Source organism: Piliocolobus tephrosceles, chromosome 4 (assembly GCF_002776525.5).
Source record: "Piliocolobus tephrosceles isolate RC106 chromosome 4, ASM277652v3, whole genome shotgun sequence".
NCBI classification, from domain to species: domain Eukaryota; kingdom Metazoa; phylum Chordata; class Mammalia; order Primates; family Cercopithecidae; genus Piliocolobus; species Piliocolobus tephrosceles.
The window spans coordinates 155534873-155559508 of NC_045437.1; the positions used below are offsets into that span (position 1 = coordinate 155534873).

Consider the following 24636-nt stretch of genomic DNA (forward strand, 5'->3'; position numbering starts at 1 on the left):
GGTGGCAGGCGCCTGTGGTCCCAGCTACTGGAGAGGCTGAGGCAGGAGAATGGCGTGGGCCCGGGAGGCGGAGCTTGCAGTGAGCCGAGATCACGCCACTGCACTCCAGCCTGGGCGACAGAGCAAGACTCTGTCTCAAAAAAAAAAAAAAAAAAAGGATTAAAATTTTCTTAAAATAGGAATGGAAGCACATTGGTTGAAAAATTTCAGTTGAAATGCATGGAACATAGGCTGGACATGATGGCGCACACCTGCAATTCCAGAATTTTAGGAGGCCGTGGCAGGAGGATCACCTGAGGTCAGAAGTTCGAAACCAGCCTGGCCGACATGGTGAAACCCTGTTTCCACTAAAAGTACAAAAATGAGCTGGGCATGGTGGTGCACGCTTGTAATCCCAGCTGTTCGGGAGGCTGAGGCAGGAGGATTGCTTGAAATGGGATGGCGGAGGTTGCACTGAGCCAAGATTATGCCCCTGCACTCCAGCCTGGCGACAGAGCAAGAATCCATCTCAAAATAAAAAAAAAGAAAAGAAAAGGAAAAAGAAATGTATGGAACAAAGCTAAGAATATTCCTGTTTCTTTTCAAAATTTATACATGTTATATGTACAAATTGTTAGGCTTGAAATAATTAAAAATTTGTGTTGTTTCTTTTGTCTGTCACTAGCAATTTCATCATGAAAACCTGGTCAATCTGATTGAATTTTTTAGACAGAAAAAGAAAATTCATTTGGTATTTGAATTTATTGACCACACAGTATTAGATGAGTTACAACTTTATTGTGATGGACTAGAGAGTAAACGACTTAGAAAATACCTCTTCCAGATCCTTCGAGCAATTGACTGTCTTCACAGTAATAATGTAAGTGCTTCAGAATAAGCCAATTTGTAGGATGAATATGAATCATAAGTGCTCCTTATACATTGTTTTATTTTTATGAAGGTGGCTAACAGTATTTTTCTATACAATAATAATAGACATCCTGAAAATGGGGATAGGGAATAGGGAGCACTACCTTTTGGTTGCAAAACCAAAAAATATTGAGCACTCAGTAATTGCAACTATAAGGCAGACCAAGTATGGGATGGTAAAGGCAGTATCAATAATTATGTTTAGTAGAATCAGTAGTCAGCTGGGGCACTATTATTAGAGAAAGTATGTTAAAGCATTGGAAGTCAGGTCTGTGGCTTAATGGAGAGTTGCTCATATAAAGGGAGGTTTAGCAAGATTCCACCTCAAAAAAAAAAAAAAAAAAAAAAGGAAGGTTTCGCGTTGGGAACTGAAAATTAGGCCAGGGAAATAGCAAGTAAATGTGGAAGCCGTTAGGGGAAGAAAGGAGATATAAAGTGGCTGAGCTGTGTGAAGCCTTGTCATTTAACCTATGAAAAATCAAGGAAGAGGAAAGATCACAGCTATTCTGATTTTTAGTGTTGACTTTAGCATTGGCTTGTAAGCTTTTAGCTCAGTAGGTTTTTTATTTGTTTGTTTGTTTTGTTTTTGAGATGTTTTGTTTTTGTTGCCCAGGCTGGAGTACAATGGCGCGATTTCGGCTCACCGCAACCTCTGCCTCCCGGGTTCAAGCATTTCTCCCGTCTCTCCTTAAAACATCTTGGTGTTTGTCCGAGATGATGGTGCTCCTCCTCTATCAACCACCACACCTGGCTAATTTTTTGTAGAGATGGGATTTCACCATGTTACCCAGGCTGGTCTCAAACTCCTGGGCTCAAGTGATCTGCCCACCTCAGCCTCCTGAAATGCTGGATTACAGGTGTGAGCTACTGCACCTGGCACAGATTTTTTAAAAGATCAAATTAGGTACTAGGTATAAAGCATTTAAACTGTGTCAGGCACATTTTAAATGCTCAATAGATAGTGCTGGTAGGCTGGCCACAGTAGCTCACACCTCTAATCTCAGTATTTTGAGAGGCTGAGGCAGGAGGATCACTTGAGCTCAAAAGTTCAAGCCCAGCCTGGGCAACATAGCAAGACCTTGTCTCTACTAAAAATAAAAAATAAATTAGCTGGGCATCAGGCATCGTGGCACGATACTGTACTCCCAGCTACTTGTGAGGCCGAAGGTGGGAGGATTGTTTGAGCCTGGGAGGTCGAGGCTGCAGTGAGCTATGATCACACCACTCCATTCTGGTTGACAGAGCAAGATCCTGTAAGTAAGTAAGTTAAATAAATAAATGTAGCAAGCTGGTTTGGAGTCAGGAAAATTAATAGTTGTGTTAAGGAAAGAAAAGGAAAAGAAGAGAAAGCTGGTAGGGAGTCAAGAATAGTTGTGTTATCTTTGTGTCTTTTTAGAGCCTTGTCTATATTAGACTCTAAAAATGTTTCTTGAATAAAAGGAGATATCAGTCTGGGCTAAACTGACAGTAGAAGACTTCCAAGATGAGGTAAAACTGAAATAAGTAGAATTTTGAACTGTAGCTAGGATTTTGTTGGACTAGAGAAGAAAATGCATTCAGGTGGGGTACCATTGTGAAAATAGAAGTAGACCGGAGTGGGGGACTTTAGAGAGTGCTGTTAAGTCAGGTTACAGGGAACAACAGGTAGAGGAAGATAAGATTACACAGGTTCCCCAGGGGAGAGATTTTCCAGAACCTTGAAATTTATCCACAGGAGGGTGGACTCTTTCCTGAGGATCCTGGGAAGCTATTGAAGATTTTGTTGTTTTTTGTTTGTTTGTTTTTCTTGAGACAGGGTCTTGCTTTGTTGCCCAGATGGGAGTGCAATAGCATGATCATAGCTCACTGCAGCCTCCAACTTCTGGGCTCAAGTGATCCTCCTGCCTCAGCCTCCCAAGTTGCTGGGATTACAGGCACAGGCCACCCCACCCAGCCCATTGAAGGTTCTTGAGCATTGCTGTGACTGGATGAAAACAAAATCTAATTTTATTTTAACAAGAGTAGAAGATATGAGTAGATAGAGACCCAGAGAGATCAGGCGGGAAACTGTTGTGACAGTCTAGATGTGTGGGTGGTAACGGTTTGGACTAAGATAGTGGCAATGGGAAGGAGAGGAAGGATGGCAGAGGGATAGGACAGAAATATTTCAAAAGGAAAATCACAGGACTTGGGAACTAATTAAGTATGACAGAGATGAAAACAAAGGGTGAAATCAGAGGTTATTACAGTATTTTTTTCGAGACGGAGTCTCTCTCTGTTGCCCAGGCTGGAGTACAATGGCAGGATCTCGGCTCACTGCAACTTCAGCCTTCCGGGTTCAAGCATTTCTTCTAGCTTCAGCCTCCCGAGTAGCTGGGATTACAGGTTCCTGCCACCAGGCCTGGCTAATTTTTGTATTTTTTAGTTTAGTTTAGTTCAGTTTAGTTTGAGACGGAGTCTTGCTCTGTTGCCCAGGCTGGAGTGCAATGGCGTGATCTCACTGCAACCTCCGCCTCCTGGATTCAAGCGATTCTCCTGCCTCAGCCTCCCAAGTAACTGGGATTACAGGTGCGTGCCACCATGCTCGGCTAATTTTTGTGTTTTTAGTAGAGACGGGGTTTCACCATGTTGGTCAGGCTGATCTTGAACTTCTGACCTTGTGATCCGCCTGCCACATCCCAAAGTGCTGGGATTACAGGCATGAGCCACCACGCCAGGACAATTTTTGTATTTTTAGTAGTATTACCATATTTTTAATTGGAGAGCAGAAGTGCCATTGTCAACAACTGAATTTAGAAGTGGGAATTGCATTAAGATATATTAATGTATTTTAAGGGATAGTGAGAATTTCTAAGTAAAAATAGTGGCTAACCAATTATATCATCACTTTGGAAGTTTTCAGAACTGAATATACAGATTTGAGAATCTTCCTCTTAGAGACTGTGGTTGAAGAGGTAAGAATAGATCATTCTCCCAGAAATGGAAGGAAAAAATAAGAGGTAGTTCTCATCACCAAGCATGGAAGAGATCTGTGTAGTGTTGGAGAACAGCAGAGAAGGAGGCCTAGACAGAAGTACCCACATTCTTTTATTCTCTTATTCTTATCTGGAACCTGGAGTAAAATTATCCCTGTCCCTTACCTCACAGAATGTTGTGAGGCTAATTACCTTTGAGAATTAAGGCAGCCATGAGTGAAGTGGCTCTTTAGATATTATCTATTTTTATTTATTTATTTATTTTTGAGATGGAGTCTCACTCTGTCACCTAGACTGCAGTGCAGTGGCGCGATCTTGGCTCACTGCAACCTTTGCCTCCCAGGTTCAAGCGATTCTCCTACCTCAGTCTCCCGAGTAACTGGGACTACAGGTGTGCACCACCACATCTGGCTAATTTTTGTATTTTTAGTAGAGATGAGGTTTCACTACTTTGGCCAGGCTGGTCTTGAACTCCTGACCTCAAGTGATCCTCCCACCTCGGCCTCCCAAAGTGCTGGGATTACAGGCATGAGCCACCATGCCTGGTGTATATAGATATTTTTTAAGAGATGAGGTTTCAGTCTGTTGCCCAGGCTGGAGTACAGTGGTGCAATCATAGCTCACTGTAGCCTTGAACTCTTGGGTTCAAGTAATCCTCCCAACTAAGGCTCCCGAGTAGCTGGGACTACTGGTGCATGCCCCCAAGCCCTGCTAAAACTTTCTTTTCTTAATATTTCCAAATTTCAGATGATTTTTTTTTTTTTTTTTTTGAGATGTAGTTTCACTCTTGTTGTCCAGGCTAGAGTGCAATGGTGCAATCTCAGTTTACCACAACCTCCACCTCCTGGGTTCAAGCAATTCTCCTGCCTCAGCTTCTGAGTAGCTGAGATTACAGGCATGTGCCACCACGGCCCAGCTGATTTTGTAGTTTTAATAGAGATGGGGTTTCTCCATGTTGGTCAGGTTGGTCTCAAACTCCCGACCTCAGGTGATCTGCCTGCCTCAGCCTCCCACAGTGTTGGGATTATAGGTGTGAAGCCACTGCGCCCGGTGACATTTTTTAATTAAAAAAATTTTTTGCTCTTTTCATTTTGTACATTGGAGAAAGACTTTTTTTTTTTTTTTTTTTTTTTTTTTGAGACAGAGTCTCCTTCTGTCACCCAGGCTGGAGTGCAATGGCACAATCTCGGCTCACTGCAACCTCTGCCTCCCAGGTTCAGGCAATTCTCCTGCCTCAACCTCCTGAGTAGCTGGGACTACAGGCACATGCCACCATGCCCGGCTAATTTTTGGACTTTTAGTAGAGACGGGGTTTCACCATGTTGGCTAGGATGGCCTTGATCTCCTGACCTCATGATCTACCTGCCTTGGCCTCCCAAAGTGCTGGGATTACAGGCGTGAGCCACCATGCCTGGCCGCTGAAGCGGTATCTTAATGTGCTTTTTAATGTCTATTTTTGTTCACATTATATCCTTAGGTCTTGGAATAGTGCCTGGCATATAGTAGGCACTCAATGAAAATTGTGGTAGTAAAAAAGGATTTATATATTTTGACAGATGACAACTTTAAAGTGGCTCAATTAGAAAGGCTTACCCTAAATTAATTTTTTGTCTATTTATGGAGGGAGATTGAGTCAAAACAAGAGCCAGTCTCAAAGATTTATGGTAGTAAGTTGTATAAACAAGGAAAGATCCCAGATTTCTGTCACTGAGACATTTCTACTTCTGCTGTGATACTTTACAGGTGATGAGTATGTGCTTCTGTAATTCATTTGATAAAATTTGTAAATGCCTTCTTTGTTCTAGGCACTGTACTGAACACGGGATATTAATTGAACAAGACAGATGTGCATCTTGCCCTCACGGAGCTTATGGTTTAGTGGGGGTTTCAGACAAGTAAACAGGCAGTTAACAGTACTGCATGACAGATGCTATGAAGGGGAAAGTGTAGATTGATGTGAACATGTAGAAGGAGCATCTAATACTAACATACAAGCTGAGTCCTGAGGAAATAGCTGACTTGGCCAGGCAGTTGGAGCAGCATCAACAAATGCACAGAGATTAGACAAACCCTGGCAAATCGGGAAACTAATATTCTATAGGCTAGGGAAAGGAGGTTAAGAGGATAAGTAGGGGCCGAATCTCACAAGGCCTTATAAGCCATTTTAGGGAGTTTAAAATTTATCCTGCAGGATGAGGAATCCTTGAAGGAAAGAAATGACATGATCAGGCCTGGCACAGTGGCTCACTCCTGTAATCCCAGCACTTTGGGAGGCTGAGGCGGGCGGATCACTAGGTCAGGAGATCGAGACCATTCTGGCCAACATGGTGAAACCCCATCTCTACTAAAATTACAATAATTAACTGGGCATTGTGGCACGTGCCTGTAGTCCTGTAGTCCTAGCTACTCAGGAGACGGAGGCAGGAGAATAGCTTGAACCCGGGAGCCAGAGGTTACAGTGAAGCGAGATTGCGCCACTGCACTCCAGCCTGGTGACAAAGTGAGACTCCATCTCAAAAAAAAAAAAAAAAAAAGTGACACAATCACGCATCTGATTTTAAAATAGTTCTGTGACTTCATTGTGGAGACTGAATTGGAGAGCACGAATGTGAATTCAGGGAGACCAACTGATAGACTTGTGTATTACTTCTGTGAGACAGCTGAGGAGACCTGAACTAGGAAGAGCAGTAGATAGGTTAAAGGAGTGTGGGGAGGGAGAAAAATGCCCTTGGTTTCTGGCTTGATTTATGGAGTAAGTGGTGGTTCCATTCACTGTAATAGCAGATTGTTGAGAACCAGTAGGTTTGGGGGAGAAGAAGATGTGTTTAGTTTTAAATTTGCTGAATTTAAAGGACCTGTACCTAGTTTGTGGGATTTATTGTGGACTTTCAGTTCTTGTGGAAACCAGGAGAAATATCTGTTAGACATAGAAATGTTGAAATTATCAGTAGTATATGGACAGTTACTACAGCTATAAGAGTAGATGAATCTTATGCAAAAATAAGCTAAAAATAGTTTAAAGATTTAAATGTAAGGTCTGAAACTGTAAAACTACTAGAAGAAAACATGGGAAAAGTTCTATGACATTGGATCTGGGTAATGACTTTTTGGATATGAACCCAAAAGCACAGGCAACAGAAGCAAACATAGACAAATGGGATTACATCAAACAAAAAAGTATGCATATCCAAGGAAACAATCAATAGAGAGAAGAGAGAACCCACAGAATTAGAGAAAACACTTGCAAACCATACATCTAATAAGAGGTTAATAACTGGAATATATAAGGAACTCAAATAAATCAATAGTAAGAAAACAAATAACGTGGTTAAAAATTGGGCAAAGGACCAGGTGCAGTGGCTCATGCCTATAATCCCAGCACTTTGAGAGGCCAAGGTGAAAGGATAGTTTGAGTCCAGGAGTTCAAGACCAGCCCAGGCAACATGGTGAAACCCTGTGTCTTTAAAAAATAAAAATAAAAAATGGGCAAAGGAGTCTGGGTGCAATGGCTCACACCTGTAATCCCAGCATTTTGGGAGTCTGTGGCAGGCAAATCACTTGAGATGAGGAGTTTGAGACCAGCCTGGATAACCTGGTGAAACCCCATCTCCACTAAAAATACAAAAATTAGCCAGGCGTGGTGGTGTGTCCCTGTAATCCCTGCTACATAGGAGGCTGAGGCAGGAGAATTGCTTGGAATTGCTTGAACCCAGGAGGCATAGGTTGCAGTGAGCCAAGATCATGCTAGTGCACTCTAGCCTGGGTGACAGAGCAAGACTCCGTCTAAAAAAAAAGAAAAGAAAAAAAATCAACCTAAGTGTCCATTAAGGATGAATGCATAAAGAAATTGTGGTATGCATACATGATGGAGCACTATTCAGCCATAAAAATAGAAGGAAATCCTGTCATTTGTGATGATGTGGATGAACCTGGAGGACGTTATGGTAAGTGAAATAAGTCACGCACAGGACAAATACCGCGTGATCTCAATTACATACAGAATCTATAAAAGTGCAACTCTTAGAGAGTAGAATGGTAGTTACCACGGGCTAGAGTGGGGGTAGCTGGGGAGATATTGGTCAAGGGATACAAAAATTCAGTCAGAAAGAAGGAGTAAGTTCAAGAGATCTATTATACAAAATGGTAGCTAGTTAATAACAATGATTGTATTCTTGAAAATTGCTGAGAGTAGAATTTAAGTGTTCTCACCCCCAAAAAATAAGTGTGTGAGGTAATGTTAATTAGCTTGATTTAGCTAATTTTACAACGTATACATATTTCAAAACAACATGTACATAATATATACAATTTTAATTTATCAATTTAACAAAATGTTAAAAAATAATTCAGGCCTGGTGTGGTGGCTGACACCTACAATCCTAGTGCTTTGGAAGGCTGAGGCGGGAAGATCACTTCAACCCAGCACTCATGATCCGCCTGGGCAACATAACCAGACCCTGTCTCTACAAAAAAAAGTTTAATTAGCCAGTAGTCCCAATACTGTAGGCTGTAGGACTACAGGCACGCGCTTGTAGTCCTAGCTACTCAGGAGGTTGAGGTGGTAGGATTGTCTCAGGTGGTAGGCTCCTCACTTGAGCCCAGGAGTTTGAGGCTGCAGTGAGCTTCGATTGTGCCTTTGCACTCTGGTCTGGGCAATGGGGCAAGACCCTATCTCTTTAAAAAATAATTTCTTAAAAAGAGTTGATCAGACTCAGATGGAGCAGCCAGTAGGTAGGGAGAAGCCCAAGAGTGTTGTCCCTATAACAAAGTGACAAAAGTGGCTCCGGCAGCCCCAAAACAGAGTGTACATGAGATTGACCAGGAAACTCAAGTTTCCTGATCAATATATATCAATAAATGAAGAGAGGAAAGCCTAAGACAAGGATCCTATGTTTTAGAAACAGAGAAAGAGTAGCTGCCAGGTAGATAGGAGGAGATTGGGAACATTTTAGGTCTGAGAAACCAGGAATGGAGGAATAGTTGGCATTGTTTTTATGCTAAGAAACCAAGTAAATATGGGCGGAGAGGTGGCTATTGGATGTAGGAAAAATGTAGATGACTTTGGCTAGAGAAGTTTAATGCAATGTAGGAGCAAAAGAGAAGGTTAATTATCTTGAGTGACTGGGTCAGAAAGTGAAGACTATGAGTACAGATAATGTCTTCAAGAGGTTTAGCTGTGAAGGACATGAAAGGGCTGGAACTGGAGTGTGACAGAGTTAAAGGAAAGTAAAATTTCAATACGTTCTTTTCCTTTCTTTTATTTTCCTTTTTTTTTTTTTTTTTTTTTTTGAGACAGGGTCTCACTCTATTACACAAGCTGGTCTCAAACTCCTGGCCTCAAGTGATCCTCCTGCCTTGGCCTCCCAAGGCACTACTAGGTTTACAGGCATGAGCCACCACTCCCAGCCTCATTAAGTTCTTTTGGTTTTTCTTACACGAATGTGATTTGCCTTTTTAGTATTATGTCTGTTTTCTTAGCTTCATTTTATTTTGAGGTGGTGGATGGAGCAAGAATTGAAAACATATAACTATATTTGCATTGTGTAATTCATCCTTTGCATGTGGTAAGGAAATAGCTTTGCTATCTTAATTAGCTAGATTTTCTCAGTATAATTTTTGAGAGGTTCTGGATAATGAAATCTCATTTTAATGTATTTTGTATTCTGTTTGTCTTTAGATCATTCATCGCGATATAAAACCTGAGAATATTTTAGTATCCCAGTCAGGAATTATTAAGCTCTGTGATTTTGGTTTTGCACGAACACTAGCAACTCCTGGGGACATTTATACGGACTATGTGGCCACACGCTGGTATAGAGCTCCAGAATTAGTATTAAAAGAAACTTCTTATGGAAAGTATGTATATTTTGGAATCCTGTCAGCCTTTCTTAGGTATCTTTCTTTTTTTTGTTTTTTGAGACAGAGTATTGCTCTGTCGCCCAGGCTGGAGCACAGTGGTGCAATCTCAGCTCACTGCAACCTCCGCCTCCCAGGTTCAAGCAATTCTCCTATTTCAGCCTCCCGAGTAGCTGGGACTACAGGCGCACGCCACCATTCCTGGCTAATTTTTGTATTTTTAGTAGAGATGGGGTTTCACAATATTGGTCAGGCTGGTTTCGAACTCCTGACCTCAGGTGATCTACCCGCCTCCGCCTCCCAAAGTGCTAGGATTACAGGTGTGAGTCACTGTGCCCAGCCTCCTAGGTATCTCTTTTATCCCTTGGTATATTCTTGTATATCTGTCACCCCTAATACTGACACACTCTGCCCTCTGCATCTAGGTTGGGGCTAAGAAGAGGGACACCTTTAAAGGTAACATAACAGATTCTTTAGGTACCTGCATTGCTGGCTACTGCTACTGCTGCACTCTCTCAGCTCTCACGGGTTGAATGGACACAGCCCCAGAAGGCCTATGCAGACATCCCTCAGAGTGTATGTATATTTGCTTTAAGCTGTGCCATGCCCTCAGCAGAGTTCCCTCTTCTGTTTATCTTTAGCCTCTGCATTCTGCAAATATTTGAAATCATTTATCTTACTCTGCCAGTGTTGCAGTAGGAACTGCCGAGTTTCCCATTTCCTCGAAAAATGGTACCCTCTTTGTGAAGACTGGCAAACAATTTTAAATTGTACTGTTTTAGGTGTAAAAATTAGCCAGGTGTGGTGGCGTGTGCCTGTAGTCCCAGCTACTTGGGAGGCAGAAACAGGAGAATTGCCTCAAAAGTAGCATGATCTCCGTCTAACATAAAACAGCAGCCTAAAATATAAATAATCAATCTTGAACATAAAGAGATAAAAGTATGTAATTCAATACCTGATTTAATAGAATACGTGGAGGAGAATAATTCTCATGTGCTTTTCCTAGAAATTATTATTCTGTCATAATAATATGTAATATTAATGAGTACTTACTTTTTGCCAGAAACTGTTCTAAATGCTTTATATACATCAAATAATTTAATCTTTACAACAACCCTGTGATGAAGTTGCTACTATTAGCATTCTCATTTTAAATAGTAGAACACTAAGGCACAGAGGTAAAGTAATTTGCCTGAAATCACATAGCTGCTTAATAGCAGAACTGAACCAGGATTCTAACCCAGGTGGTCTGGATTCACAGTCCATTCCCCTGGGTACCTTTTCAACTGTACCTACCGTTGATGCCCTGTACCTCAGTTACTTCATCTATAAAATGGAAATAATAATAGGACTCACTTCGTAGGTTTGTGGTGAGGATTAAATGATTTGATATATGCTCAATAAATATTATCTACTTTTACTCAAAGTCCTCAAAATTTTTTTCTTCATTTCTTTTTTGCCTCTGGGCATAATGTAGCCTGCGTAAGATCTCTCTGTCTCAGTTTTACCCTCTTTTCATGATGTAGCTTAAATTCCTTTTCTGATATACTCCCTAGCCCCCCAATCCTATTCTACATCTTGTAGTACATTATCTGTAAATTTTGTGTCAGTTAATATTTAACATGGGCTAGTTCTTTCTCTAGCTCTTTTTTTTTTTTTTTTTTTTTAACCTCTCACTAAAAGTTAAGTTCCTTGAGGATAGGCATAATCTCTTATACATAACCAAACTTGGTGCCTGGCCCACAGTAAGATTGGATTCTAGGAGACTTCATATTACATTTGAAACAAATTTGCTAGTGAGTCTGTTTTGATAACTTTTTTTATTGTAAAAGAAAACACAGACACAGAATATCTCACATAACAAATGGATAGCTCCACCACCTGATCAAAAAATAGGATTTTGCCCGCCACCCCAGAAAACCCTTTGTGTGCCCTACTGCAGTTGTAACATGCTCCATTCCCAACAAAGCAACCACGATACTGATTTTTATTGCAATCATTTCCTTGCATTTTTAAAAATAATAGAGATAGGTCTCGCTGTGTTGCTCAGGCTTGTCTCGAACTCCTGCCTTAAAGTGGTCCTCTTGCCTCAGCGTCCCAAAGTGCTGGGATTACAGGTGTGAGCCACCAGGCCTGGCCATTTCCTTGCATTTTAAAGATAGTTTTATCACCCAAATGCGCATCCATTTAGTTTAGGCTTTTTTGAGGTATGATTCATATATCATACAAGTCACCCATTTAAAATGTACAATTAAGTGGTTTACAGTATATTCACAGAGTTGTACAACCATAACCATAGTAATTTTAGAACATATTTATCACCCCAAAACGAAACCCTGTACCCATTTTAACTCTATTTCCTCCCAACCCTTCCAGGCCTAGATAAACTCCTATCTGCTTTCATTCTCTATGGATTTGCCTATTCTGGACATTTCATATAAGTAGAATTATATAATATATGGTCCTTTGGGACTAGCTCTTTTCACTTAACATAGCATGTATTAGTACTTCATTTTTTTTTTTTTTTTTTTTTTTTAACAGAGATGGGGTTTTGCCATTTGGTCTCGAACTCCTGACCTCAAGTGATCTGCTCACCTTGGCCTCCCAAAATGCTGGGATTACAGGCCTGAGCCACTGTGCCCAGCCAGCACTTTATTTCTTTTTTCTTTTTTTAGAGAAGGAGTCTCGCTCCATCGCCCAGGCTGGAGTGCAGTGGCGCGATCTCGGCTCACTGCAACCTCCACCTCCTGGGTTCACACCATTCTCCTGCCTCAGCCTCCCAAGTAGCTGGGACTACAGGCGCCCACCACCACGCCTGGCTAACTTTTTGTATTTTTAGTGGAGACGGGGTTTCACTGTGTTAGCCAGGATGGTCTTCATCTCCTGACTTTGTGACCTGCTGACCTCGGCCTCCCAAAGTGCTGGTATTACAGGCATGAGCCACTGCGCCCAGCCCACTTTATTTCTTTTGATGGCTGAATAATATTCCACTGAATGGTTAGAGCTCTTTTTATTTACCCATTCATCAGTTGATGGACATTTGGGTTGTTTTTACTTTTTAGCTATTATGGGTAATGCTGCTATGAGCGTTTGTGTACTTGTTTTTGTATGGACATATGTTTTCTTTTTTTTTTTTTTATTATACTTTAAGTTCTAGGGTACATGTGCACAACATGCAGGTTTGTTACATATGTATACTTGTGCCATGTTGGTGTGCTGCACCCATCAACTCGTCAACACCCATCAACTCGTCATTTACATCAGGTATAACTCCCAATGCCATCCCTCCCCCCTCCCTCCTCCCCATAATAGGCCCCGGTGTGTGATGTTCCCCTTCCAGAGTCCAAGTGATCTCATTGTTCAGTTCCCACCTATGAGTGAGAACATGCAGTGTTTGGTTTTCTGTTCTTGTGATAGTTTGCTGAGAATGATGGTTTCCAGCTTCATCCATGTCCCTACAAAGGACATGAACTCATCCTTTTTTATGGCTGCATAGTATTCCATGGTGTATATGTGCCACATTTTCTTAATCCAGCCTGTCACTGATGGACATTTAGGCTGATTCCAAGTCTTTGCTATTGTGAATAGTGCCGCAATAAACATACGTGTGCATGTGTCTTTATAGCAGCATGATTTATAATCCTTTGGATATATACCCAGTAGTGGGATGGCTGGGTCATGTTTTCATTTCTTTTGGGTATATACTTAGGAGTTAGAACTGTGTCATATGGTAACTCTATGTTTAGTCTTTGAAGAACTGCCAGATTGTTTTCCATAGTGTTTGTACCATTTTACATTCCCACTAGCTGAGTGTGAGGGTTTCAGTGTCTCCATGTCTTTGCTAGCACTTACTGTTATGTTCTTTTGTTTAATAGCCATCCTAGCCTTTTTTTTTTTTTTTTAAGTAAACTTTATTTTGGGATAATTTTAGATTTACAGAAAAGTTGCAAAGATAGTATAGAGAGTTTCCACATAGTCCTCACCCAGTTTCTGTTTACCCTAATATTATCATATTTCGTTACTATGGAAGTTTATCGTCTCTTTTTAATTTATTACTTGAATACTTTCCCCCTTATTTGGTTACCTAATGGTATAGTTCATATAGAGAAACTGGGTAAATGCTTGATTTATTTATCAATTTTAAAGATGAATTGGCTCCAAAAGGTGACTTCCAAAGGCAACTCATTAATTTTTTTAGAAATATCATTATGAACTCATGGACTTAAACATATTTAATGGGTTTCAATGCATTGCAATTATTGGGGCAAAAAGATAATACCTTTTCCCGGCTGGGCATGGTGGTTCACGCTTGTAATCCCAGAACTTTTGGGAGGCCGAGGTGGGCGGATCACCTGAGGTCAGGAGTTCAAGACCAGCCTGACCAACATGTAGAAACCCCATCTCTACTTAAAATACAAAACTAGCCAGGTGTGGTGGTGCATGCCTGTAATCCCACCTACTCAAGAGACTGAGGCAGGAAAATTGCTTGAACCCGGGAGGCGGAGGTTGCGGTGAGCCGAGATCGCACCACTGCACTCCAGCCTAGGCAACAAGAGTGAAACTCCGTCTCAAAAAAAATAAATAAAGATAATACCTTTTCCCTACCTGTAACAAGAGTCACAGCCAATACCCTTATAACAAAAGATGAGTTAGCAAGAGAAAAGCATGACAAATTTAACAAAGCTCTATGTGACATGGAAGCCTTCATAAATGAAAACCCAAAGACCCAGGGAGAACATAGTCTGATTTTATGCTAAGTTTGCTGAAAGGAGTGAATAGTTGTAGAGAAACATGATTGAGCAAAAGGAGTATGATCTAATGGTAATAAACCCAGCAAGGCCTGTTTGTTCAGATTCTTCTTGGCCTCTCTGTTTTGCATTCCTTCCTTCCAGGTTTGGGCAGGACTTCTCTGGAATGAGGGTCTTATGACTTACTTTCAAGGGAGGTGGATCAGAGAGTGACCATTCTATGTTTTATGGCTTGCTTTGGGGAAGAGAAATTGAATCTTTGCCTGACTGGGGCCATATTGTCTTCTCCTTACTGTACACGTAGTTTGGCAAAGAGAAGAGAAGATGGAACCACCATTTTAAACATGCCTAGTCCCAGGTAGCCTTTTCCTGTTGGCGTAACTGCTGGCATTCACCTTTGCAAGCTTCCAGCTTGCGTGTCTGTGTCTGCAGCACGATTTTACAGGCTGCTTTTTGTTAGAAAAGAAAATGATTTGGGGCTGCTTTTCATTAAAAGGAAAACCTTACTGAGGATCCCATACCCTCACTGCCTGCCTAAATAATTTATTCTTATATCATTATCATACAACCTTGCTGAACTTGTTTATTGGTTCTCATAGTTGTTTAGTGGATTCCTTAGGATTTTCTGCATAGAAGATCATGTCATCTGTGAATAGATATAATTTTACTTTTTTGCTGGTCTGGATGCCTTTTATTTCTTTTTCCTGTCTAATTATGCTGACTAGAATCTCCAGTGCAATGTTGAATAGAAGTGGCAAGAGCAGACATCCTTGTCTTGTTCCTAATCTTATGGGGAAATCATTCAGTCTAAGTATGGTATTAGATACGGATTTTTCATAGATGCCTTTTATTAGGTTGAGGAAGTTTCCTTTTATTCTTAGTTTGTTGAGTGTTTTTATCATGAAGGGGTGTTGGATTTTATCAAATGTTTTTTCTTTGTCTATTGAAATGATCAAACTGAGAATTTTTTTTGGTTTTTATTCTATTGATGTATTGTATTACATTTATTGGTTTTTGGATATTGAACCAACCTTGTGTTCCTGGAATAAATCCCAATTGGTCACAGTGCATAATTCTTTTTATATGATGCTGGATTCAGTTTGCTAGTATTTTGTTGAGAATTTTGTGTTCACATTCATAAAAGATATTTGTAGTTTTCTTTTCTACTGGTTTGGGTATCAGGGAAATACTGGTTTTAAAAAATGAGATAGGATATGTTCCTTCTGTTTTTTGAAAGAGTTTGTGAAGACTTGGTATTAATTCTTTACATGATAGAATTCGGTAGTGACATCATCCAAGCCTAGGCTTTTCTTTGCGGGTAGTTTTTTCAAAAAATCACGAATTTAGTCTTTTCACTTGTTAAAAGTTTATTGAGGCCGGGCGCAGTGGCTCAAGCTTGTAATCCTAGCACTTTGGGAGGCCTAGACGGGCAGATCACGAGGTCAGGAGATCGAGACCATCCTGGCTAACATGGTGAAACCTCGTCTCTACTAAAAAATACAAAATAGCCGGGCGAGGTGGCGGGCGTCTGTAGTCCCAGCTGCTCAGGAGGCTGAGGCAGGAGAATGGCGTAAACCCGGGAGGTGGAGCTTGCAGTGAGCTGAGATCCGGCCACTGCACTCCAGCCTGGGCGACAGAGCGAGACTCCGTCTCCAAAAAAAAAAAAAAGTTTATTGAGGTTTTCTATTTTTTCTTGAGCCAGTTTCAGTAGTTTGTGTTTTTCTGGGAAACTATTCATTTAATCTAAGTTATCTAATCTGTTGGCAAACAATTATTTATTCCTTTATAATCATTTTAATTTCTGTAAAGTCTGTAGTAATGTCACCTCTTTCATTTCTGATTCTAATAATTTGAGTTTTCTCTCTTTTGTTCTTGGTCATTCTAACTAAATGTTTTTCAATTTTGTTGATTTATGAAAAAATAGCTTTTGGTTTCATTGATTTTCTCTTTCTCTATTTCATGAACTTTTACTTTTTAAATGTTTCCTTCTTTTTGCTTGCGTGGTTTAGTTTGCCCTTCTTTTTCCAGTGTCTTAAGGTGGAAGGTTACTGATTTGATATCTTTCTTCATATAGACATTACAGCTATACATTTCCCTCTCTGCTTTACTGCATCCCACAAATGCTGGTATGTTGTGTCTTCATTTTCATTAGTCTCAAAGGATTTTCTTTCTTTTTTTTTTTTTTTTTTGAGACAGGATCTTTTGCTCTGTTGCTCAGGCTGGAGTGAAGTGGTATGATCTTTTTTTTTTTTGAGACGGAGTCTTGCTCTGTTGCCCAGGCTGGAGTGCAGTGGCCGGATCTCAGCTCACTGCAAGCTCTGCCTCCTGGGTTCCCGCCATTCTCCTGTCTCAGTCTCCCGAGTAGCTGGGACTACAGGCGCCTGCCACCTCGCTAGTTTTTTGTGTTTTTTATTAGAGACGGGGTTTCACCGTGTTAGCCATGATGGTCTCGATCTCCTGACCTCATGATCCGCCCGTCTCGGCCTCCCAAAGTGCTGGGATTACAGGCTTGAGCCACCGCGCCCGGCAGTGGTATGATCTTGAATCACTGCAGCCTTGACTTCCCCAGCTTAAGTGATCCTCCCACCTCAGCCTCCCAAGTAGCACACACACAGGTGTGTGCCCTCATGCTTGGCTAATTTTGTTCATTGTTTTGCAGAGACAAGGTCTCACTACATTACCCAGGCTGTTCTCAAACTCCTATACTCAAGTGATCCTCCTACCTCTGCCTCCCATAGTGTTGAGATTAAAGGCATGAGCTACCACGTCCAGGCTCAAAGTATTTTCTGATTTCTCTTTTGATTTCACCTTGTACCCATTGGTTATTTTGTCGAATGTAGTTTAATTTCCATATATTTGTAAATTTCCAAAATTTTTCCTGCAATTAATATCTAATTTTATTCCATTGTAGTAAGAGAATATACTTTGTGTAATTTCTGCCCTTTTAAATTTACTGAGGTTTATTTATGGTCCAGTGCATGGGCTATGCTGGAGAATATTCCATGTGACTTGAGAACAATATATAAATGTATATTTTATTGTTGTTCTGTAAAGTGTTCTACAGATAGTTATTAGGTCTAATTTGTTTGTCATGTTGTTCATATTTTCTCTTCTTGATTTTCTAATTGATTTAGACATGCTTATCATTATTATAGTTTTCTGATAGATTTCCCCCTTTATCATTATGAAATTTACCTCTTCATCTCTAGTAACACTTTTTGGTTAAAAGTCTATTTTATCTTATATTAGGGCAGCCTTTTTAGTTTTCTTGTGATTGTTGTTTACATAATATATCTTTTTCACAACCTTTACTTGTAATGTTTGTATATTGAATATAAAGTATATCTTGCCTAAACAATATATAGTTAGATCATGAGTTTTTTTTCCCCCCTCCAGGCTGACAGTCTCTGCCTTTTGCTGGATTGATTAATCTGTTAACGTTTAATGCCATTATTATTTTTATTTATTTATTGTTTTGAGACAGTCTCACTCTGTCACCCAGGCTGGAGTGCAGTGGCACGATCTTAGCTCACTACAACTTCTGCCACCCAGGTTCAAGCAGTTCTCCCTTCCTCAGCCCCCTGAGTAGCCGGGATTACAGGCATCCACCACCATGCCTGGCTAATTTTTGTATTTTTAGTAGAGATGGTGTTTCACCATGTTGGCCAGGCTGGTCTCAAATTCCTGCCCTCAAGTGATCCACCCACCTAGGCCTACCAAATCTCTGGGATTACAGGTGTGAGCCACCGTGCCTGACCACATTTAATGTCATTATTGACATAGTTGTAATTACATCTGCCATTTTAGTCTTTTGTGTTTGTCTCATGTTGTTTTCTTGTTCCTCCTTTGCTGCATTATTTTGCATTAAATGATTGTTTTCTAATTATTTTAATTTCTTTAATAATTTTTTTTTACTATCTTTGTGTGTGTGTGTGTGTGTGTGTTTTGAGATGGAGTCTCACTGTGTCACCCAGGCTGTAGTGTAGCGGGGCAGTCTTGGCTCACTGAAACCTCTGCCTCCTGGGTTCAAGCGATTCTCCTGCCTCAGCCTCCTGAGTAGCTGAGATTTCAGGTGTGTGCCACCAAGTCTGGCTAATTTTTGTATTTTTTTTTTTTTTTTTTTTTAGCCGAGATGGGGTTTCAGCAGATTGGCCAGGCTGGTCTCGAACTCCTGGCCTCAAGTGATTCTCCTGCCTCAGCATCCCAAAGTGCTGGGATTACAGATGTGAGCCACCGCACCTAGCCTTTACTATATTTTTGAGGATTTTTTCTTTTTTCTTTTTACTGGTTGCTCTAAGGTTTACACCTTATTAGAATCAACTGATAAATTCCTATTTATATTGGTTTAATTCCAGTGATCAGATATAGAAAAGTTATTCTTATGTCATTCTATTCCTGTTTCCATCTTTGTGTGGTGTATTTGTTGTACATATTACATCTAATAATGTTATGAACCATTATTACTTTTTCTTTATAGTCATTTCTCTAAAACTCAATACAGTTTTGCTTCGTCTCACTTGCTTTTTGATGTCATTGGCAAATATGTTACACATACTACATTTGTAATGTTACAGGGCCGACAATGTATTGCATGCATGTTATTTTTTCCCTAGGTAGAGGCAGCTCTAATGGCTTGCATATTATTTTATATGAAGTGCCTTCAAAAAGTTCATGGAAATGCATATTATGAAAAAACTATGCATGACTTTAACTTTTTCTTGCACCAAAATAAACTCACACTAACTTGTTATAACATGTCTGGATAGAATCTAGTTTGAGGCATTAAGAAGGATAATACATCAGTTGGAAAAGAGCCTCTATCAAAGCAATATGAATTCTGCTAAAATTGAAGCAAGAACAAGCATCAAATTTATGATGAAGCTTGAGTGGGAGAATGGTGGAAAGCATTGATGCTTTATGAAAAGTTCTTTTTTTTTCCAATTTTTAATATTTTATAATTTTAATATAGAAACAAGGTCTTGCAGTGTTGGCAAAGCTAGTCTCAAACTCCTGGGCTCAAGCAATCCTCCTGCATCAGCCTCCCAAAGTGCTGGGATTACAGGCTTGGCTTTATGAAAAGTTTATGGAGACAATACCCCAAAGAAACCAGCAGCTTATAAATGGATAACTTGTTTTAAGAAAGGAGGAAATGGCGAGAAAACACCAAGATGGCCAAATAGGAGTAGCTTCAGTCTACAGCTCCCAGCAAGATAGATGCAGAAGATGGGTGATTTCTACATTTCCAACTGAGGTACCTGGTTCATCTCACTGGGACTAGTTGGACAGTGGGTGCAGCCCACTGAGGGCAAGCCAAAGCAGGGAGGGGCGTTGCCTCACCCAGTAAGTGCAAGGGGTCGGGGGATTTCCCTTTCCTAGCCAAGGGAAGCCATGAGTGATTGTATCTGGAGGAACGGTACACTCCTACCCAAATACTGTGCTTTCCACATGGTCTTTGCAACTGGCGGACCAGGAGATTCCCTCCCGTGCCTAGCTCGGCAGGTCCCATGGCCATGGAGCCTTGCTTGCTGCTAGTACAGCTGTCTGAGATCAACCTGGGACACTGGAGCTTGATAGGGGGAGGGGCGTCCACCATTTCTGAGGCTTGAGTAGGCGGTTCTATGCTCACAGTGTAAACAAAGTGCAGGGAAACTTGAACTGGGCAGAGTGCATTGCAGCTCAGCAAGGCCTACTGCCTCTCTAGATTCCACCCCCAAGGGCAGGGCATATCTGAACAAAAGGCAGCAGACAGTTTCTGCAGACTTAAACATCCCTGCCTGACAGCTCTGAAAAGAGCAGTGGTTCTCCCAGCATGGCGTTTGAGCTCCGATAACGGACAGACTGCCTCCTCAAGTGGGTCCCTGACCCCCATGTAGCCTCACTGGGTGTCACCTCCCAGTAGGGGCCGACAGACACCTCATACAGGCAGGTGCCCCTCTGGGACGAAGCTTCCAGAGGAAGGATCAGGCGGCAATATTTGCTGTTCTGCAGCTTCCACTGGTGATACCTAGGCAAATAGGGTCTGGAGTGGACCTCCAGCAAACTCCAACAGACCTGCAGCTGAGGGGCCTGTCTGTTAGAAGGAAAACTAACAAACAGAAAGGAATAGCATCAACATCAACAAAAATGACATCCACACCAAAACCCCATCCATAGGTCACCAACATCAAAGACCAAAGGTAGATAAAACCACAAAGATGGGGAGAAACCAGAGCAGAAAGGCTGAAAATTCCAAAAACCAGAATGCCTCTTCTCCTCCAAAGGAACACAACTCCTTGCCAGCAAGGGAACAAAACTATACGGAGAATGAGTTTGACAAGTTGACAGAAGTAGGCTTCAGAAGGGCAGTAATAACAAACTTCTCTGAGCTAAAGGAGCATGATCTAACCCATCACAAGGAAGCTGAAAACTTTGAAAAAAGGTTAGACGAATGGCTAATTAGAATAACCAGTATGGAGAAGAGCTTAAATGACCTGAGAGAGCTGAAAACCACAGTATGAGAACTTCATGAAGCATACACAAGCTTCAGTAGCTGATTCGATCAAGTGGAAGAAAGGATATCAGTGATTGAAGATCAAATTAATAAAATAAAGTGAGGAGACAAGATTAGAGAAAAAAGAGTGAAAAAAAATGAACAAAGCCTCCAAGAAATATGGGACTATGTGAAAAGACCAAATCTACATTTGGTTGGTGTACCTGAAAGTGACAGGGAGAATGGAACCAAGTTAGAAAACACTCTTCAGGATATTATCCAGGAGAACTTCCCCAACCTAGCAAGGCAGGCCAACATTCAAATTTGGAAATACAGAGAACACCACAAAGATACTCCTTGCGAAGAGCAACCCCAAGACACATAATTGTCAGATTCACCAAGGTTGAAATGAAGGAAAAAATGTTAAGGGCAGCCAGAGAGAAAGGTTGGGTTACCCACAAAGGGAAGCCTATCAGACTAACAGTGCATCTCTCAGCAGAAACCCTACAAACCAGAAGAGAGTGGCGGCCAATATTCAACATTCTTAGAGAAAAGAATTTTCAACTCAGACTTTCATATCCAGCCAAACTAAGCTTCGTAAGTGAAGGAGAAATAAAATCCTTTACAGACAAACAAATGCTGAGAGATTTTGTCACCACCAGGCCTGCCTTACAAGAGCTCCTGAAGGAAGCACTAAACATGTAAAGGAACAACCGGTACCAGCCACTGCAAAAACATGCCAAATTGTAAAGACCATCGATGCTGTGAAGAAACTGCATCAATTAACAGGCGAAATAACCAGCTAGCATCATAATGACAGGATCAAATTCACATATAGCATTAACCTTAAATGTAAATGGGCTAAATGCCCCCAATTAAAAAGCACAGACTGGCCAATTGGGTAAAGAGTCAAGACCCATCAGTGTGCTGTATTCAGGGGACCCATCTCACGTGCAAAGACAAATATAGGCTCAAAATAACAGGATGGAGGAAGATCTACCAAGCAAATGGAAAGCAAAAAAAAAAAAAAAAAAAAAAAAAAAAAAGCCGGAGTTGAAATCTTGGTCTCTGATAAAACAGACTTTAAACTAGCAAGGATCAAAAGAGACAAAGAAGGCCATTCCATAATGGTAAAGGGATCAATTCAACAAGAAGAGCTAACTATCCTAAATATATATGCACCCAATACAGGACCACCCAGATTCTTAAAGCAAGTTCTTAGAGACCTACAAAGAGACTTAGACTCCCACACAATAATAATGGGAGACTTTAACACCCCACTGTCAATATCAGACAGACCAACAAGACAGAAAATTAATAAGGATATCCAGGACTTGAACTCAGCTCTGGACCAAGCAGACCTAATAGACATCTACAGAACTCTCCACCCCAAATCAACAGAATATACATTCTTCTCAGCACCACATCACATTTATTCTAAAATTGACCACATAATTGGAAGTAAAACACTCCTCAGCAAATGTAAAAGAACAGAAATCATAACAAACTGTCTCTCAGACCACAGTGTAATCAAATTAGAACTCAGGATTAAGAAACTCACTGAAAACTGCACAACTATATGGAAACTGAATAACCTGCTCCCGAATGACTACTGGGTAAATAACGAAATGAAGGCAGAAATAAAGATGTTCTTTGAAAACAATGAGAACAAAGACACAACGCCCCAGAATCTCTGGTACACAGCAGAAGTAGTGTATAGAAGAAAATTTATAGCACTAAGTGCCCACAAGAGAAAGCAGGAAAGATCTAAAATCGACACCCTAACATCATAGTTAAAAGAACTAGAGAAACAAGAGCAAACAAGTTCAAAAGCTAGCAGAAGGCAAGAAATAACTAAGATCAGAGCAGAACTGAAGGAGGCAGAAACACAAAAAGCCCTTCAAAAAAATCAATGAATCCAGGAGCTGGTTTTTTGAAAAGATGAACAAAATAGATAAACTGCTAGCAAGATTAATAAAGAAGAAAAGAGAGAAGAATCAAATAGATGCAATAAAAAGTGATAAAGAAGATATCACCACCAATCCCACAGAAAGACAAACTACCATCAGAGAATACTACAAACACCTCTACGCAAATAAACTAGAAAATGTAGAAGAAATGGATAAATTCCTGGACACATACACTCACCCAAGACTAAACCAGGAAGAAATTGAATCTTTGAATAGACCAATAACAGGTTCTGAAATTGAGGCAATAATTAATAGCCTACCAGCCAAAAAAAGTCCAGGACCAGATGGATTCACAGCCAGATTCTACCAGAGGTAGAAAGAGGAGCTAGTATCACTCCTTCTGAAACTATTCCAATCAATAGAAAAAGAGAGAATCCTCCCTAACTCATTTTATGAGGCCAGCATCATCATGATATCAAAGTCTGGCAGAGACACAACAAAACAGAATTTTAGGCCAGTATCAATGATGAACATTGATGCAAAAATCCCCAATAAAATACTGGTAAACTGAATCCAGCAGCACGTCAAAAAGCTTATCCACCACAATCAACTCTGCTTCGTCCCTGGGATGCAAGGCTGGTTCAACATACGCAAATCAATAAATGTAATCCATCACATAAACAGAACCAATGACAAAAACCACATGATTATCTCAGTAGATGCAGAAAAGGCCTTTGACAAAATTCAACAGCCTTTCATGCTAAAAACTCAATAAACTAGGTATTGATGGAATGTATCTCAAAATAATAAGAGCTATTTATGACAAACCCACAGCCAATATCATACTGAATAGGCAAAAACTGGAAGCATTCCTTTTGAAAACTGGCTCAAGACAAGGATATACTCTCTCACAACTCCTGTTAAACACAGTATTGGAAGTTCTGGCCAGGGCAATCAGGCAGGAGAAAGAAAGAAAGTGTATTTGATTAGGAAAAGAGGAGTCAAATTGTCTTTATTTGCAAATGACATTATTGTATATTTAGAAAACCCCATCATCTCAGCCCAGGATCTCCTTAAGCTAATAAGCAACTTCAGCAAAGACTCAGGATACAAAATCAATGTGCAAAAATCACAAACATTTCTATACACCAAGAACAGACAAACAGAGCCAAATCATGAGTGAACTCCCATTCACAATTACTACAAGCAGAATAAAATACCTAGGAATCCAACTTACAAGGGATGTGAAGGACCTCTTCAAGGAGAACTACAAACCACTGCTCAAGGAAATAAGAGAGGACACAAACAAATGGAAGAACATTCCATGCTTATGGATAGGAAGAATCAATATCGTGAAAATGGCCATACTGGCCAAGGTAATTTATAGATTCAATGCTATCCCCAAAAAACTACCACTGGCTTTCTTCACAGAATTGGAAAAAAAACTACTTTAAAAGTTCATATGGGGCCGGGCACGGTGGCTCAAGCCTGTAATCCCAGCACTTTGGGAGGCCGAGACTGGTGGATCACGAGGTCAGGAGATCGAGACCATCCTGGCTAGCATGGTGAAACCCCGTCTCTACTAAAAAAAATACAAAAAAAAAAAAAAAAAACTAGCCGGGCGAAGTGGCGGGCGCCTGTAGTCCCAGCTACTTGGGAGGCTGAGGCAGGAGAATGGCGTAAACCCGGGAGGTGGAGCTTGCAGTGAGCTGAAATTCGGCCACTGCACTCCAGCCTGGGTGACAGAGTGAGACTCCGTCTCAAAAAAAAAAAAAAAAAAAAAAAAAAAA

At 40.7% G+C, this 24636-nt stretch overlaps 1 protein-coding gene across 4 annotated transcripts in view; it reads left to right on the forward strand.

Moving 5' to 3' along the window:
* CDKL3 (cyclin dependent kinase like 3) overlaps positions 1 to 24636 on the forward strand; it is an 82482-nt gene that overhangs the window by 10025 nt on the left and 47821 nt on the right. For 3 of the 4 annotated variants that reach the window (XM_023195961.2, XM_023195952.2, XM_023195955.1), the window contains 2 exons: positions 665 to 859; positions 9541 to 9719. Coding sequence is in view for 3 of the 4 variants with exons in the window: in XM_023195952.2 (XP_023051720.1) it covers positions 665 to 859; positions 9541 to 9719 (374 nt within the window). In the remaining variant the exon portion in view is untranslated. Of the gene's footprint in view, positions 1 to 664; positions 860 to 9540; positions 9720 to 21328; positions 21339 to 24636 lie in introns of all 4 variants that reach the window. The other variant, XM_023195956.1, reaches the window with a different exon arrangement.